The sequence below is a fragment of the Ciconia boyciana genome, chromosome 11, assembly GCF_034638445.1.
Source record: "Ciconia boyciana chromosome 11, ASM3463844v1, whole genome shotgun sequence".
Taxonomy (NCBI): Eukaryota; Metazoa; Chordata; class Aves; order Ciconiiformes; family Ciconiidae; genus Ciconia; species Ciconia boyciana.
This window is the reverse complement of record NC_132944.1, coordinates 21,865,804-21,881,005: the sequence shown is the minus strand read 5'-3', so window position 1 is coordinate 21,881,005 and position 15,202 is coordinate 21,865,804. Positions and strand designations below refer to the sequence as shown.

Here is a 15,202-nt window from a genome sequence, read left to right as displayed (position 1 = left end):
GGAGCAGCACTTGGGGAGCCCAACACTTGCTCGCGTGAGCAGGTACAGTGCTGGAGGCTGTCGGCACCAGCGGGACCAGGTAACATTCTACAACGTGCCGTGGTCTGCTCTTACCTTAAGTAGTCAGGACACAAGCCTCTGATACTTCTACCTGATTTTTATTGCTATGTAGAGGTTTGTTTCTAAAACCAGTCCTCAGTTATCATCAGGTTAACTACACGAACAAGCTATTCCAATTCCAGAGGTTAAGGCTAGTTTTAAATACAAGAGGACTGACTGACTGCCAGGCTAAGGCAGTCCAAGGCAGTTTTCAACTTGCACGTTTCCTTCCCTTCCCTCCCACTCCCCGACACATTTGTGAAGGAATCGCAGGGAAATAACTTCAGAAAAATTAGAGCTCTTCACAAAATAAATCTGTAAGAGAGACTATACAAAGGGAGGCAAGGCTGAAGCATGGGGGGGAAGGGAGAGAAGAGTCTGATCAGTTAAATTTAATTTAAAAAAAAAATCTAAAACCCCACAAACAGGATGCAGACACATTAAAAAAGCAACACTGACCTAACAAAGGAATGTGAACTGCAGTTGACTTAAACAGCATCACAGCAATGGCCCTCCCCCTACACACAAATCTCTGCAACTCTTAAAGACACAGGTTTTTAGGCCTTTCCAAATTCTGTGGGTTTTTGCCTCTCTAGCCACACTTTGATACTATTAGCTTGAGCTGATTTAGGTTGTTGCCTTTTCTCTCCAGATAGCAAGAGTACCCAGATTTGACCCAGACTAAAGAAAACTAAGTTGTATTATTCTACCTACCTTAGAGAGGTATTGAATTCTAGTATTCTACTACATACTATTCTCAGTGAAAGAACAAACTATAAAGGATCCTCTGTTTCACGGTCTTCTGTTAAAACATCAGAAGAGTATAACCAAGATTAGATAATGAACACCTTGGTGAAAGGTATCATTTCTTCCCACTAACTCAATATAGAGAGCAAAAAGCAATTTTCTAAATCTGTGTACAATTTTCTTAATGTAACTGCTGGTTTGCAATTATAGCTCCTGCTTACATCCGCAACGGTGACAAAGGCTCCTTAATTAGGCTTCTCCCCATCCCATGAAGAACTATTTCCTCCAACCAAAATGTGGAAGTGGCAACGTAAATGCCATCCTCCTGTTGTTCTTCTCTTTCATCATATTTTTGCCTCTGGGAGATAAAAGCTACTAAGAATGCTACTTTTTTAAGAAAGATATAATCTTGATTTTCAGCTTGAACACTTTTCAGCGTTAAGGTCATTTACACATCATTTCACCACCTACCTAAGGTACCTATGTCAGTGAACGCTTAAAAGCTTTTCTATAATAGAAAACGCAAAACATACATATATCTGGTGCAACTTCTTTCTTTAAATATGCACTGTGCTTGCTAATTAGGCTCTCGGACCTGTTCGCAAAGTTTAGCATTTGGTGACAAACTGAATTACAGCTAGGATAGAATACAGAAGGGTTTTTTTGTCTAGTCAGAAATTCTTATCGTGTCATAGGAAGAAGAAAGGAAATTTGCTGAGGGTTAAAATTAGCGCAGTGGCACCAAACGTTAAGTTAAACGGAAAATAGTCCATCTTCAGCAAGAAATCAGGAAACTTCAGTTTTCTCTGTAGATCAATCGCTATGCGATTGTTTGCTGTCATACAACATCATGATTTCTTTTCTCCACTTGTACAACAGAAGTAATCTCGCTCATCTCCCTAAAGATGGCAGAGAATTAACTAGTGACAAAGGGGCTGAAGACACTACAGAAATACAAAGTAGTCCTAGTATCGTTAAAATCTTAACCCATAATCTGAGTTAAACGCAGCACCTATTATTGGCTTTTGAAAAGGCTCAGAACAACTTTCCTACCTTAAAAGAAGGAGAAAAAAACAACAGTAATGACACTTATAAACTCTAGCACCCATCATTCCCCATGCTTTAACCTAAGGAGGCATAAATCCTTGCTGTAATTCACCAAGGATGAAAAATACAGTAATATACAATATCGTAAAACCAGGAGACACAAGCAGTAAAAAAAACCTCTCAAGATCTCCAAAAACTCATTTATCAAGCAGTTTTTGCTTGAAGGCAAGTTAGGTAATAACATGCACAACAGAGCCAATCTAAGGAACTTGCATCCACGATACTATATTTAATAAGAAGCTACAGGTAAAAATGATTGCAAGTTTATTTTCCTTTATTTGTTCATCAGGGCTCTGGTGCAAATCATACGTATATTAAGAGAGAAGAGGTTTCCACAAACCTTTCTGGGCAGAGCATTATTTCAATGTTACTGACACTTAACAAGCAGTCATTTTGAGACCGGAGTTTGACGACAAAGGAGTTGTGGCTTCAGGCCATTCAGTCTCAGGATATAAGTCACAGGCACCATCATTTAATTAGAAGAGGTACCATCCACCAAATCATCAGTGAGTGGTCCAACTGAGTATGAGCCAATTTCAGGAGACTACTGATAACATTCAGACTTGCAATATGGAAAGACCCTCTACAACTGATAGATAACTAAAAGAAGGTAGATTCAGACGAGATATAAGGATGAAATTTCTTACGATGAGGGTGGTGAAACACTGGCACAGGTTGCCCAGAGAGGTGGTAGATGCCTCATCTCTGGCAACATTCAAGGTCAGGTTGGACGGGACTCTGAGCAACCTGATCTAGTTGAAGATATCCCTGCTCGCTGCAGGGAAGTTGGACTAGATGACCTGTAAAGGTCCCTTCCAACCCAAACTATTCTATGATTCTATGGTTAGTATTTTAGCTGATAAGCACCTACCTGGAATTCGGATTTTGAATTTGCCACTTTGTCCAAAGCCACCATCTATTATTCCATCTTCTCCTGTAGATAGTTTGACTTTTAGACCCACGAAAATCTGGATGTTTGTTTCCTTTTTGAACAACGAACGACCAATCACACTGTAATCATCCATCACCTGCAAAAGAAATAGGGCTTCATGAGCCTACAATCTAAAGGGACAATTAAAATTATACCTGAGAGAGATACACTAAGTTTGGTGACTTCTACCACCCTGCCCTTGGACGAACCATTTACCCCTAAAATGAACAAAACTCCAGACAAGTCACCTAAACTGCTGAGTTTAAGGCAATTTGTGTCTAAAACCGTAGAAGACTACACGAATTGATGGATTTCTGCTTTCACCTCCTTTCTACTAATGTCGGAAGAACAAAACCTGCATCAGAACATACTTTAAATATCAGTTAATTAAAATCTCTTTTCTGCTTTGAAACCTTTCCATGAAAGTCACTTAAGTACCTATGCTCACAAAAAGTTTATTCCATTACTTATCCTACAGCTAAGTACTTTATCACCTACATAAAAATTCTGTCTCAGCTCCAGAACTGCACTCCAACAGCTACACTTCCAAAGAAATGACAGAATTACTCAGAGTTTCTAAAGAGAGCTTTTTAAATATGCACCTTTACATACAGATTGATTTGTTAAACTAAAAGCCTTATGACCATTGTATCCAATTTTAATTTCAAGGTTTGTAACCCAGTGGGAAGAACCATTCCAAGTTGAATGGAAGCTATCAGGAACAAGAGGCAGCAGGGTTGGTGGGGAAGGCAAGATAAACAACCCTCCCTTAGGCATGACAAAGTATAAGGTGCAGTCAAGTGAGCCTAATCCTGTAGGTGTGAATATCCTCGTATACCCAACGCCTGGAGTTCCTCTACCTCATAGCCACAGCAAGAACATTTATTTACTTATCAGAAGAAATAAGGGGATATTACTTAAATCTTTTCAAGTTTTTTTTTTTTTTTGGTGGCAAAACTTGCAGCTCTTCTTCATATCTTAGGAGCTATTTTTCGATAAACCTAAGGGTTTCAAAGACCAAAGTGACTTAGAATGGTAAAGAATTATAACCAATTTTGAACATTCCCTTTTATTCAGTTTAAATGATGACTAAGTATTGCAGGTTTATTAAGCTACTCTCCTTCCCTGAAACCTCTTCCACAAGGAATAGTGCATACACAGACTCAAATCCCTAGCGTTCTTGTTTATTATTTTGTTAGGTATGTATGCCTCTATTTTAATGCCAATCTCAGTATGGCAGTAAATCTAGCATCAGAAATTTAATTTTTGTTTGGGGTTTACTTGCTCAGCTATAAACAGCCTTGAAAGGACTGTGCAATACTAGAGAGCACCGGCAGGACCTCACCGCGTCCCAGACCACATGCAGGATGAGAAATGTCTATGGCCCTTCTTCCTTCTTTCACATGGAGATGACAAGAGTACGGGCAGCTCTGCTCCCAGCCGAATGCCGGGTCAAGGCAGTAGGAGAAGCATTCAGATGTCTCAACAACATTCGCTGCCTGAACATCCACTCATCTTTTCCCAAAAGGTCACATTTCTGGGTTTTTTTTTTTGTTGTTGGGTGTTTTTTGGTTTGGGTTGGTTTTTTTTTTTTTGTTTTTTTTGTTTTTTTTTTTTTTTTTTTTTTTTTGTTAAGTGTGTCTGTCCTCTCCCACACCCCCAACAAACACTGCTTCAAAATAGCTTGTGAACCATTAACAGTAGTATCACTGCTTGGCAATCTCTGGCTTAAATTTAAAACTGAATAATGTCTTTTACTAGAGCCACTGATAATAGGTGGTGGTAGAGGGGGAAGATAAGATTTCAGGCACACTTGCCTTTCTTTAGGTCTGAAATAGAAGACTAGCAGAAAAAGAAGCTGTTAATTCCAACTGGAAGAAGCACTTACATTCTCAAAACTTTCTTCATTTTTCCAGTTGCATCAGCTGGCAAAATATTACTTCTTCTATAAGTCTTTTATTCCTAAAATAAGAATTTCAAAACTGAACGTCCCACTTCTCCACCGTTGGCTACGTGCTTCTTACCCCTGTGTTTGAAATACACACAGTCACTTGCACTCCAGTGAGGATCTTCCATATATCTATTATTTTTGTAGTTATCCCCCCAAAATAGCACAGGAAGCCAACTTTGAAGAAAACATAAACATCTTTTATTTTTCCAAGAGCACTTCAAAGTTATCGTTAACTTAATTAAAACTGGAATTACAAGGTGAGCAATCATACTAGGCTAACATGGTCCAGTTTAGAGCCTCCCCGGCAAGGCTGTCAGAAAAAAAAAAAAAGAAAAAAAAAACACCAAAAAACCCAACCTCAGAATGATTTCTGTGAACAAGTGTTACAGGCATCATGTACCTTTGAGTACACTGGTAATAACAACTTAAAATTGATGATTATAACAGCAACAAAATCTATCACCCTTTAGGTACGCCATACTCAATACCTTTTGATTTTAAAACCCCTCATCTTTTATAAATAAATGTGCTTTTTAAGGTCTTGCTCTTGTACACACAGTTTAGCAAAGCAAGCGAGGGCTCCAGTTGCACTGTTCCTTTCACTCCAACAGTCAACTTGTTAAAAAAATCCCTCCTTTAGCCAATGGATATGTTCTGTCCATTATTCACCATTATTCCTTGGGCATCTCTATAGGTCATTAGAAAAACAACTGCTTTAGCGGTGCTGCGATAATAAATGATCAGTGACTTGCCCGAGTGGCTGTTTGGAATAAAACCTTTATGACCCAAAGTCTCAGTCTCATACGGTAAATACTATACATCCCATCCGGCGTTGTCTGTCCCCCCCAGTTAGCCCACCACCGATTTACCCCTGAAGATGACTAAATAACGAGAGAATGCCTGGTGTAACAAAAACTAAAGATAAGTGATCAGTCTTTGCAGTAAAATAAATAGGTGAAGGAGAGATAATTGCTATGAAGGAAACCTCATTTTCTCACCTTTAAGAACATTTTATAAAAAGAAAAATTAAATTTTTGGTTTAGTCTTGCTTTGTAAAAAGCCACCAAAATGCATGTTGTTCTCTCCAACTGAAACTCAACTCTTCCAATTACTTTACCTCCAATCGCTGGATTTTAAGTTAATCCCCTTTGAGTTCTCAGAACATTACAATGGCAATCACTTTGCCTATTAGCTGAACAGCCTTTTGGGAGATCTTCCTGCTTTTCTCTCAAACACTCTCTTTTGGTTATAAAATATTATTAACTTAAAAAGTCAAACGCTGCAAAGGCAGTAAGGGATACGCAGTCTGCTCCGAAGCAGCGCAAGGGGCCTAGCGATGAGGGCAGGCTAATTTTATTAACTTCAGGGAAACTTCAAAAAGCTTTAGGGCTTTAATGCCAGACAGAGACGACCCCAAAAGTCAGTTTAAGTGCTGCATAAACAAAGGATTAGGGCAAGAAAAAGCTGAAGGCTCCTTGCATTTCTTGTTTATATTGTCATATGACCTAGTGGGAGTGGGAGAGGGCTGCCTCTCTGACTTTAATCCCCCATGGTGTACAGTGGCGTTTCAGTTCACTGACCTACATTACGATAATATTTTTTTAAATTTATGGGCAGAGGTGCAGCATCAAACTCACTTAAGGACTTAAGGGGCGGGGAGAAATAGCCAGAAGAGAAAAATTTTCTGGCTGGTATAGACTCCCCCTCTCACCGAGGTTAGATCAGCAGCTTAGAAAGGGATTTCAAGTTCAAAGGGAACGTCTCTGTTACTCTTGTTTTATGGCTTAGACCAGAGGACACAATAGCACTGAGTTTATGAAATATCCCTTCCCATTTGGCTTTTGTGTTTGCAGGAGAAAAGTAAACAGCACTTTATAACCGTAGGTGAAGTATGTGCATCTCTGGCACATCACGCTCTTGCTAATACAGAGAAGTTCACAGAAAAAATTAACCACCTCACACTCCCCATCTAAGCAGTACTTACGCTACCATTTATTGTTTGCAAAACCACAGTTAATGTTACATGTGTTGGCATTCAGTGCAAACCATAGTATAATTCCAAGGAAAAATAACTCTATGATTTCCCTTTGGGCAGGGATAGCAAGCTATATTGTCCAGCCTGTTAAACCACTCTCATTTTTAAGATAACTTAGAAATTACTGTCGTCTGAACACCCTCTCAAACAATCCATCACACACATTTTGAGAGCAAATAACTCTGTGTCCTAACATATCGGGGGGGGTGAGAAATCAGAGGATCAGAACAGAAACACACAGGAGGAAACAAAGCAGTGCCAGAATGAGACGGAAAATAAGAAAAGGTTTGAGACAAAGTAAAAGCACTGAATATTAAACACTAGAAAGGGATACAGAGCGAGGAAGAATAATCTTTTCCAATTTAATCTAAAATTATATGGTTTTAAATAGAAATAAAACAATTTTTTAAAAAGGATAAAAAGAGGTCCGAGGATTATTCTAAGCAAACTGAAAAATGGCCCATTGAAACTAAAGCAAAAAACAACAGGAAGGGAAAAAGAACAAAAAAGAACCTATGACTAACACTGAAAATACAAAGTATTTTTATTACTTTTTTGTACTTCAGAAAAAGTACACTTGAGACATCTTCATCATGATCAGCGACAGCTCATTTATTTCTAGAAAACAGTTTCGAGCACTCTCCATTTCTGTGTCAGAAATGGGAATATTTTGGAGGCTGCAAATTCCTGTTCTTTTTTAAAATGTGGCTTCACGCATTGAGAAAATGACGGTACATGAGGCCGCAAAAAGGGTGAAGGAGAAAGGAACCAAGAAGATTTCACTGACGATCGGGTTTGCAGCTTTTCTGATTCTCCAAAGACTGTTCTAGCTTTTAGTTTGTTACTGAGAACTAGGTGGACGACTTGGTACAAAGAACGAACGATTTGGTCAGCCACCAAAAGCTTACATCAGCATAGAAGAATTAAAGGCTTTTCTTTCTGCAGTCCCCTCCGGCACTAGCAGCTTTCGGTTGTGTGCTGGGCTCTAAAGACCTTCTTCTCGCCATCCTCCAAGCGAACAAGCTAAACTTCTGCCTTTGAACATCCATCCAGGAGGAAGGAACAGATATGAAAAGTTCATCTCCTTCAGTACTTCATGCCTCATTACCGCTGCGTTAATAGAGCAAGAAGCCATCACACAGACATCTCCGCATATCCACTAACTTTGGTTTTCAGATGTTTGCCCCATCTCTCCCCAGCCTATGTTTTTTGTATCCAAGAAACATCTTCCTTTCCCTGCCCTTCTCTTCCTTTCTCAGCAAAGGCACAATTGCATTTGAGAATTTTGAACAAGCAGCCATAAACACCCTTCCCTTTGCTGAGCATTTTGCCATCACTATAACCCGGTTAAAATGAGTACAGGAGTGGAAAAGGAACCTTTAGTATTGGCTCAGGACAATGAGTAAGAACTGCCTAACCAGACCGATTTAGATTTTAAAAGCTCTACACATACCCATTGGTGTTCTCCAGGCACGCACAGGGTACAAACAGGGCACCAACTTCATTATACACCTTTATAGGGCAAGTTTCCTTCGCCTCTATTTGAAGTTTAGAAGGGCCAAATCCCCAAAAAACAGAGGCACTGAATTCCTGACACTACCTAGTTAACACATTCATTTTACCAACTGAGAAGAAACTGGTTGATGTCATGATTTTATTACTCTTTACACCTATCTATGCTGTGTTCCCTTTACATAAGAAAAGCAACATCAACAGAGAGAAACCAGAGGAGGCTACAGACTGTTACCACATACTACACTGCTCAGGACCTCCGTCTCCAGACCAGCCAGCCCTGGCTTGAAACATGATAAAGATTAAAAACCCTGTAATGCTCACTATCCAAGCACAAAGCAAGAAAGAAGCTGTTCTGCAGAGAAGATGGTCTGTAGATGCAGAAGTCTTGACCTGGCCTTGTAAGAAGGACGCAGAGAGGATTGCCAAGCTGGAGCGGACTCCTCCCAGCCTGCGGTTCTGAGCAGCCAGAAGGACTCTGGTGGTATCTCCACGACTTAAGAACAGTCAGGGACTTTCTTCAAATATTTTAAAGTGTTTTAACTGTGGCGATCTCAGGTTCTGAGATCTTAAACATCCAAAAGGAAACAGTGAGACCCAGCAAGTCTCATTTGGAACAGCGCATAGATCTGGCACATAGCAGTAAGTCAAATATGGTGACGGTAAGTTCATTTGTTTCTAAAGGAAACTGCCCACAGATAGCTTGGGAGGGCAGAGAGGAACAAAGAACAGAGGCCACCACGTGAAGACACCATGTGGATGCACAAACACCCCACTTCAGTCCCTTCCCCTAAGGACCTCCAACTCCAGTGTGTGGATCCTCTGCCCAAAGCCCAACAGTCCATCATCGCTCTTGGACAACACTTTCCTTCTGCCATTTGGTTAACAAGGTTTGTGGTATCAAGCAATACAAGTCTCTGCCACACTGCTGAATATTTGTAACTCATATCCCAGTGAAGGTGTAACCATCTCTACTGTACAGTTCAATAACATGTAGGTTTAGTTCTACTTTACCTTTTCACTTTAAAAATGCCTAGGAAATTACATTGATATAAAACCTAAGTTATTTAAGTTGCAGAATTGGGCACTTAAAAAATGCCAGATGTCCATACAACCTTATTCCTGTCCCTCTTTGATATGCCCTGTGATACAGTCTTTACATGACCACATCCAAAAAAATTTCACAGGAACCCTGCCTTATTAAGTGCACAGGGTAGAGGCACAGGGGAACAGAATTAATGTTGCATAGGCAACTGTAAATCTGGTATTTCCTAACTTTAAAGTGCTTGATTTTGCAACCTAAGTAACATTCGTAATTTATTTTTGTATCCAATAAATAAAATGGTGTATTGGTTGCCTTGCTGACAAACCGATTCCCCCACAGGTGACTCTTACACAACCTCAGAAAAATCAAGACCAGCTGTCCATACACTTGTAAGACCCAAAAGCATGTCTGCATTTTAAATTTAATAATATAAATAATAACCATAGGTGTTACTCAAGCCTTGCAAAATTCTACTACTCAGTCACGTGGAGCAAGCCATTCTTTTCTTGGTGAGTGAACAAAATACCTATCTCTTCATATGAGCAAGCAAGTAGATTCTGTGACTTAGCTGGTACACTTTTATGACAAATTTATTCTACTGTGTTAATCCATGTGTTGTGTCAGTCAGTAAACATCGCCGCTCATTTCTCTGTACTGTTTAACAGAAATGGTATTTCTGTTTAATGAGCATACAGCCCTTCCTTCCCCTTCCCCCACTAAGCTCCTCAAACCCTTTTACTCAAAAGCTAAACAAGAGCCAGTAAATAAATGCATCTTTTATTTTCCTATTTTACAGTGCATTTTAACTAGTGAGTGTGCTGTGCACTTTTATTCACCTGATTGCCTTCATCTCTGTATTATTACTGTATTTAGCATACCATCAGCAGCCAAGCAGAACCAAACAAACTCATGTTCAGACTTCAAAGGAGGAAAAATATTAATTGTGGCGTCTGCGTGTTTACAGTAGATGGAGTGACATCCACCACTTCTCCCAGCTGGAGTCACAGAAGGTTCTGCAGACAGCCCAGGTCACTGCCTGGGCCTGCAGGCAGCACTCCAGTCTTCACTGGACAGTTTGGTCTCATTACTCACTTTGTGCCCGTGTTAGCCTGCACACCGCGTCAGTCACCCAGAAAGCATCATTGCCCGGCTGATGCAGTGTTTTCCTTGCTATCCTGCTGGAACTACAGTGCCGCTATAAGAAAATAGCGGAAGAAACATTAGCCGTAGTAAGCCAATGAAACATCCTTTATCTAGAAATAAGTTAGATGGAAAAATCTAACTATCTGAGCAGGTAAAATTTACTTCTCTTCATTCCTAGCCGCACTGCAACCATGCAACAGAAAATTCAAGGAACAGTATTTCTGTAGCAAATATTTTAAATACAGTGCGCAGGCACAACTCTGTGCAATGAATTCTGGCATTACTGATGAGATATCTGGAAAGATTCAGTGAAAAAAAGTACCAGTGTTCACAGAATTGTATAGGTTGGAAAAGACCTTTAAGATCATCGAGTCCAACCGTAAACCTAACACTGCCAAGCCCACCACTACACCATGTCCCTGAGCACCTCATCCCAACGTCTTTTAAATACCTCCAGGGATGGGGACTCAACCCCTTCCCTGGGCAGCCTGTTCCAATGCTTGACAACCCTTTCGGTGAAGTAAAATGTCCTAATATCCAGTCTAAACCTCCCCTGGTGAACATACGTGGCATGTTGCTCACGCGTGATCCTCTACTCAAGAGTCTTTCCAGACAGGAATACTCTGGCACTCCCATACTAATTTACCGCCTCCGCAAGCAAAGACAACCTCCCCAGAAGTCTGGTCTCATCCCCTAAGGGAACCGTATTGGATGTTCCTACTCACTCACGGGCGAGTTCATTTTTCCTCCTTTGTACCCTCCTTCGGCTGTTTGGTTAAGTGTGTGGTTGAGCTACTATAAACTTGACACGTACTCTAAACTAAACGTTGGTGTTTTCACTCCTAAAAAGCCATAAGGAATTAAAAGACAAAATATGGCTGATAATTGTTAAAAAAAGCCATTTCCACAACCGCTGTTTTTCAAGATGTCTAGCTCCCTAAACGATAGTCTGGGTCATTGCTGGTCATCAACAAATACTATTTTCTCAAACTTCCTGCAGTTGCTTACTAGTACTCATCTCCACAATATCTCACCCTTCTTCTGAAAGGCCAGAAAGATCTGTTAAGCGACGGTGACAAAGACCTTCCAATTTGACCACGCGGGTAATACGCTTGGTCTGACACAGCTCTCATTATCCTACTGTAAGGAGAGAGGAAAAAACCCAACACTTCTTTTAAAAGATGCTGAAAGATAAGCTTTGGCTCTTCCATTCAAGCTTCAGAAGAGATGCTCTGATAAAAATCTTGATAACTTACGCTGCTTTCACATCGTGCTCCTGCAACAACACTTTTCTCCTTGGGGACACTCAGATCACACCAATATTCAAACAGTTGGTAACATGATGTTATTAAGCAATAAGTGATTCTTCCATCCTCCAGAAACTAAGCATGCTAGCTACACGATGGCCTCAGTCCCCACGATAACAAGTTCAATAAGAAAACTCGCTATCCAGCAACCCACAAAACTTGGGAATGGAGTGGCTATGAATAAACTAGGACATCCCATGGCTGTGACACATGAAAGGAAACTGCTGAAGAAACAAGTGCAACGTGATTACCATCAAATAAGTAAAGCCTAAGAGCGAGGCAAATAATGAGAAAAATACATTAAAATTTCTGAAATACACAGAGATAATTAATTCTTAATATCAGAGGAACACAGAGAAAGCATCTTCAGGAAAGACAAGCCCATTCTCATCGGAAAACATTCTTCTATGCTTAAAATGGGAAACAATCACAGCTGACACACACATATATTTTTCACAACGCAAGCCTGAAAGTGCAGAAGGTGCAGCTTGTGCTATGCAAGCAAGGCAGAGAGTTTTCCTTCTCCTTTTGTTTCTGCCACAGAGCTACTGATTTACGAGCATCCTCGACAATAGGACCCTGTGGCAACCATCCTGAGATAAATCCTGCTTGTGCAAACACTTTCAAAGCAGGCAGAATATCTGAGTCATACAGGAAAGCACGATGCACTTCTATGGTTCACCTTTCGGTTGAAATTCAGTGCACTCAACCTGTATGTCCATGAAAGCCAAAGAGCAAGTAACATGGCAAATATAAAGGATTTATCCCAGGAACTTAGTAACTGCTTCATGAGTCAGCCCGGAATTAATCTGCAATGCTGTGTAGAGGTAAAACTCAGAGGAAGGTATTTCAGAGATGGCATTAGGATTAATACAAGTCTCTCTGCCCGCAGAACTGCGAAGAGCTGACTGGCGAGCAGCCCGTCTCCAGAAGCGCAAGACCCAGGGACAACAGTTGCTGTTTCTATCTTCATAATTTGCTTTTCTCCAACTCCAGGGGCTGCTGACCTGCTGCAGTTTAGCATGCCCACATTCACAGCCACTGCTGTATGCCAATTCAGAGGGATAAACTTTCTTCGCAGCATCTCATTTGCCCTTTTTTCACCAAGATTCCCCTATCACACTCCTTAAAGCGACACCGGTGTTCACAACGGCACTCTCAGCACTGCTTTTAGCTTTTTTTAATCAGTACAAGCCACTTGTTGCCAGCCTAGCTCTCTTTCCTATCAAAAGTACATTTGTCAGGCAGCCAAGGTTTTGCAAAAGTAAAGCGTCCAGAGGGCAACAGTCTCTGCCTCCACATAACCACACCAGAAAGATGCTCAACAGAAACTTCCTTCCACTGAACTTCTCCTGTCTCAAGTCCTCTTTGCAAGAGAAAACCAGACTAGTATTTCACATCATTTTTAAATCATCAAGTTAACCAAGTATAAACCCTTTGCCAGTGCCCTCTTAGTTCTGAGGGCATGGCACATTTTGATTTTCCTTAAAACTAACCCCTAAAGACTTACTCTAACCCCAAAACAAATCTGGTCTAAAGCAAAACAGGAGCATCCACGCACTTCTACAACAGTTCAAAAACATCAGATAAAATCCTAACTCCAGTTTGAATCGTGCAACTTCTTAATAACCAAGATGCAATGCCAGCATAGGTGCAGACCCCAAAATGCCCCATCCTGCTTAGAAGCAAGTTTCCTGCACTATGCAGCATCTCAGACAACACTAACTTAACGAAAAAGGCAGATGATAGATGTTTTAAAGCCAAATGTCTCAGATGCTACAGTAATACATACCTAAAAAAAAATCAGGGCAAAAAATAGCAAGGATGTGAGAAGAAAGGCTCAAGGACACGCTGCAGACAGGTAAATTCAAAGATCCTGGTGAATCACAGCAGCAAGGCTTTGATTCTCTCTCTCCCAGTGCTCTACTCAAGTCTTAGCGTTAAAGAGGCAAGATACCAAAAGGAAACAGCAAGCAGTACAAAAGAAGTGCAAGGGTACTTGAATTTTTGTAGAACATTTACCATCACTTGAGCAGATGAGAAAAATCAGGAAGCTTAGGCGGGACTTTTCACTAAAACGTACTAATTCAAGACTATTTTCTAGTTTAAGTATGATTTTTTTCCTTACCTTTTTAAAATATGGTGTTTACCCAGTTCATAGATTTGATTTCTGAGTGAAACAACAAAAATGTCACACTTGCTCTTAGAGAGCCAAGAAATCTTTGAGAATAAATGTTGTTCTTTTATTAAAAAAATAAACCTTAAAATCCAGAGGGGTGCCGTGCACTAGAGGCGCAAAAGAAAAAGTACTGTGATGGTGAAACTTAATGAATTTACAATTCTTACTATTCCATCAGTGCTCTGAAATTAATCAGAATAGGAACAAAAAGCCAAACCATAAATACCCGATTTCTCCTGGGTAAACTGGTAGTTAAACTACAGGGAATTTATTTTAATTCTAGCAGCAAGCAGGGGGCTTGGGAGAGCCCACATCAGATTAGCTGCAGCGTTTTACAGACGGGTACTATTGAATTCCACTACAGCCCGGTTCTGAGAGCGTGTTTCCACCCCATGCTGAACCCGGGAAGGCGGACGTTACGTGCCCCTGCCTCCCTCTCTCCCAGCCTTTCAGGAAGCTATGAAGCTAATTTTCCCCAGCAGTATTCCCTGGAGGAACAGTTCACTTCTCATGAAGGTAACATGTATTTTTTTTTTTTAAATTATTATTATTTTATGCCTCCCCAGGGAAGGTGAGGAGGGGGGAGCTTCCTTGCTCAACGGAGAAAGAAATTTTCCTGTATCAGTGCCAAGAATAGACACCCTAAATTCAGCGATCCTAATCTCCAGCCATCCATCAGCAGCAGGGTGGGACCAGCTGATTCAGATTTTCTATTAGCTAGCTACTTTGTGTACTAAAATAAGTCACTGTACCACCCAATTGTTCCTGCTGCTTTCTGCTCTGCAAAAGCACAGGCTTAATAGCAGCTACCTCAACTAATGCTGCAAGTACTTCCCCAGCATGTCCTTTATAACTGGCACAATTCTCTTCCCACCAACTCTCCCAAGTCCCTGCATGCCCCCGTGACTTTACATCGTGAGCTTTTCTTACGACATTTGCTCCACTATCCTGTCGGCATGCATCAGGGAAAGTGCCAGCTCTGAGTACAGTACCACAGGAGGCAGAATCCGAGAACAAACCTAACCCGCAGACAGGCTATTCGATGGCAACTGTTCATGTACAGGGCCAATTAGCATTCATACAGACAGCGATCAAGGCCCATATATAGCACACAGTGTGTGACAGATGAAGACAGGATAAAATAAT

General features: G+C 40.7%; 1 protein-coding gene across 1 annotated transcript in view; it reads right to left on the bottom strand.

The window, feature by feature from the left end:
* The window catches only part of EEFSEC (eukaryotic elongation factor, selenocysteine-tRNA specific), a 130,448-nt gene that overhangs the window by 39,708 nt on the left and 75,538 nt on the right, over positions 1–15,202 (bottom strand). Inside the window, exon 6 of the mRNA XM_072875651.1 lies at positions 2,825–2,981. Coding sequence (XP_072731752.1) covers positions 2,825–2,981 — 157 coding nt within the window. The remainder of the gene's footprint in view (positions 1–2,824; positions 2,982–15,202) is intronic.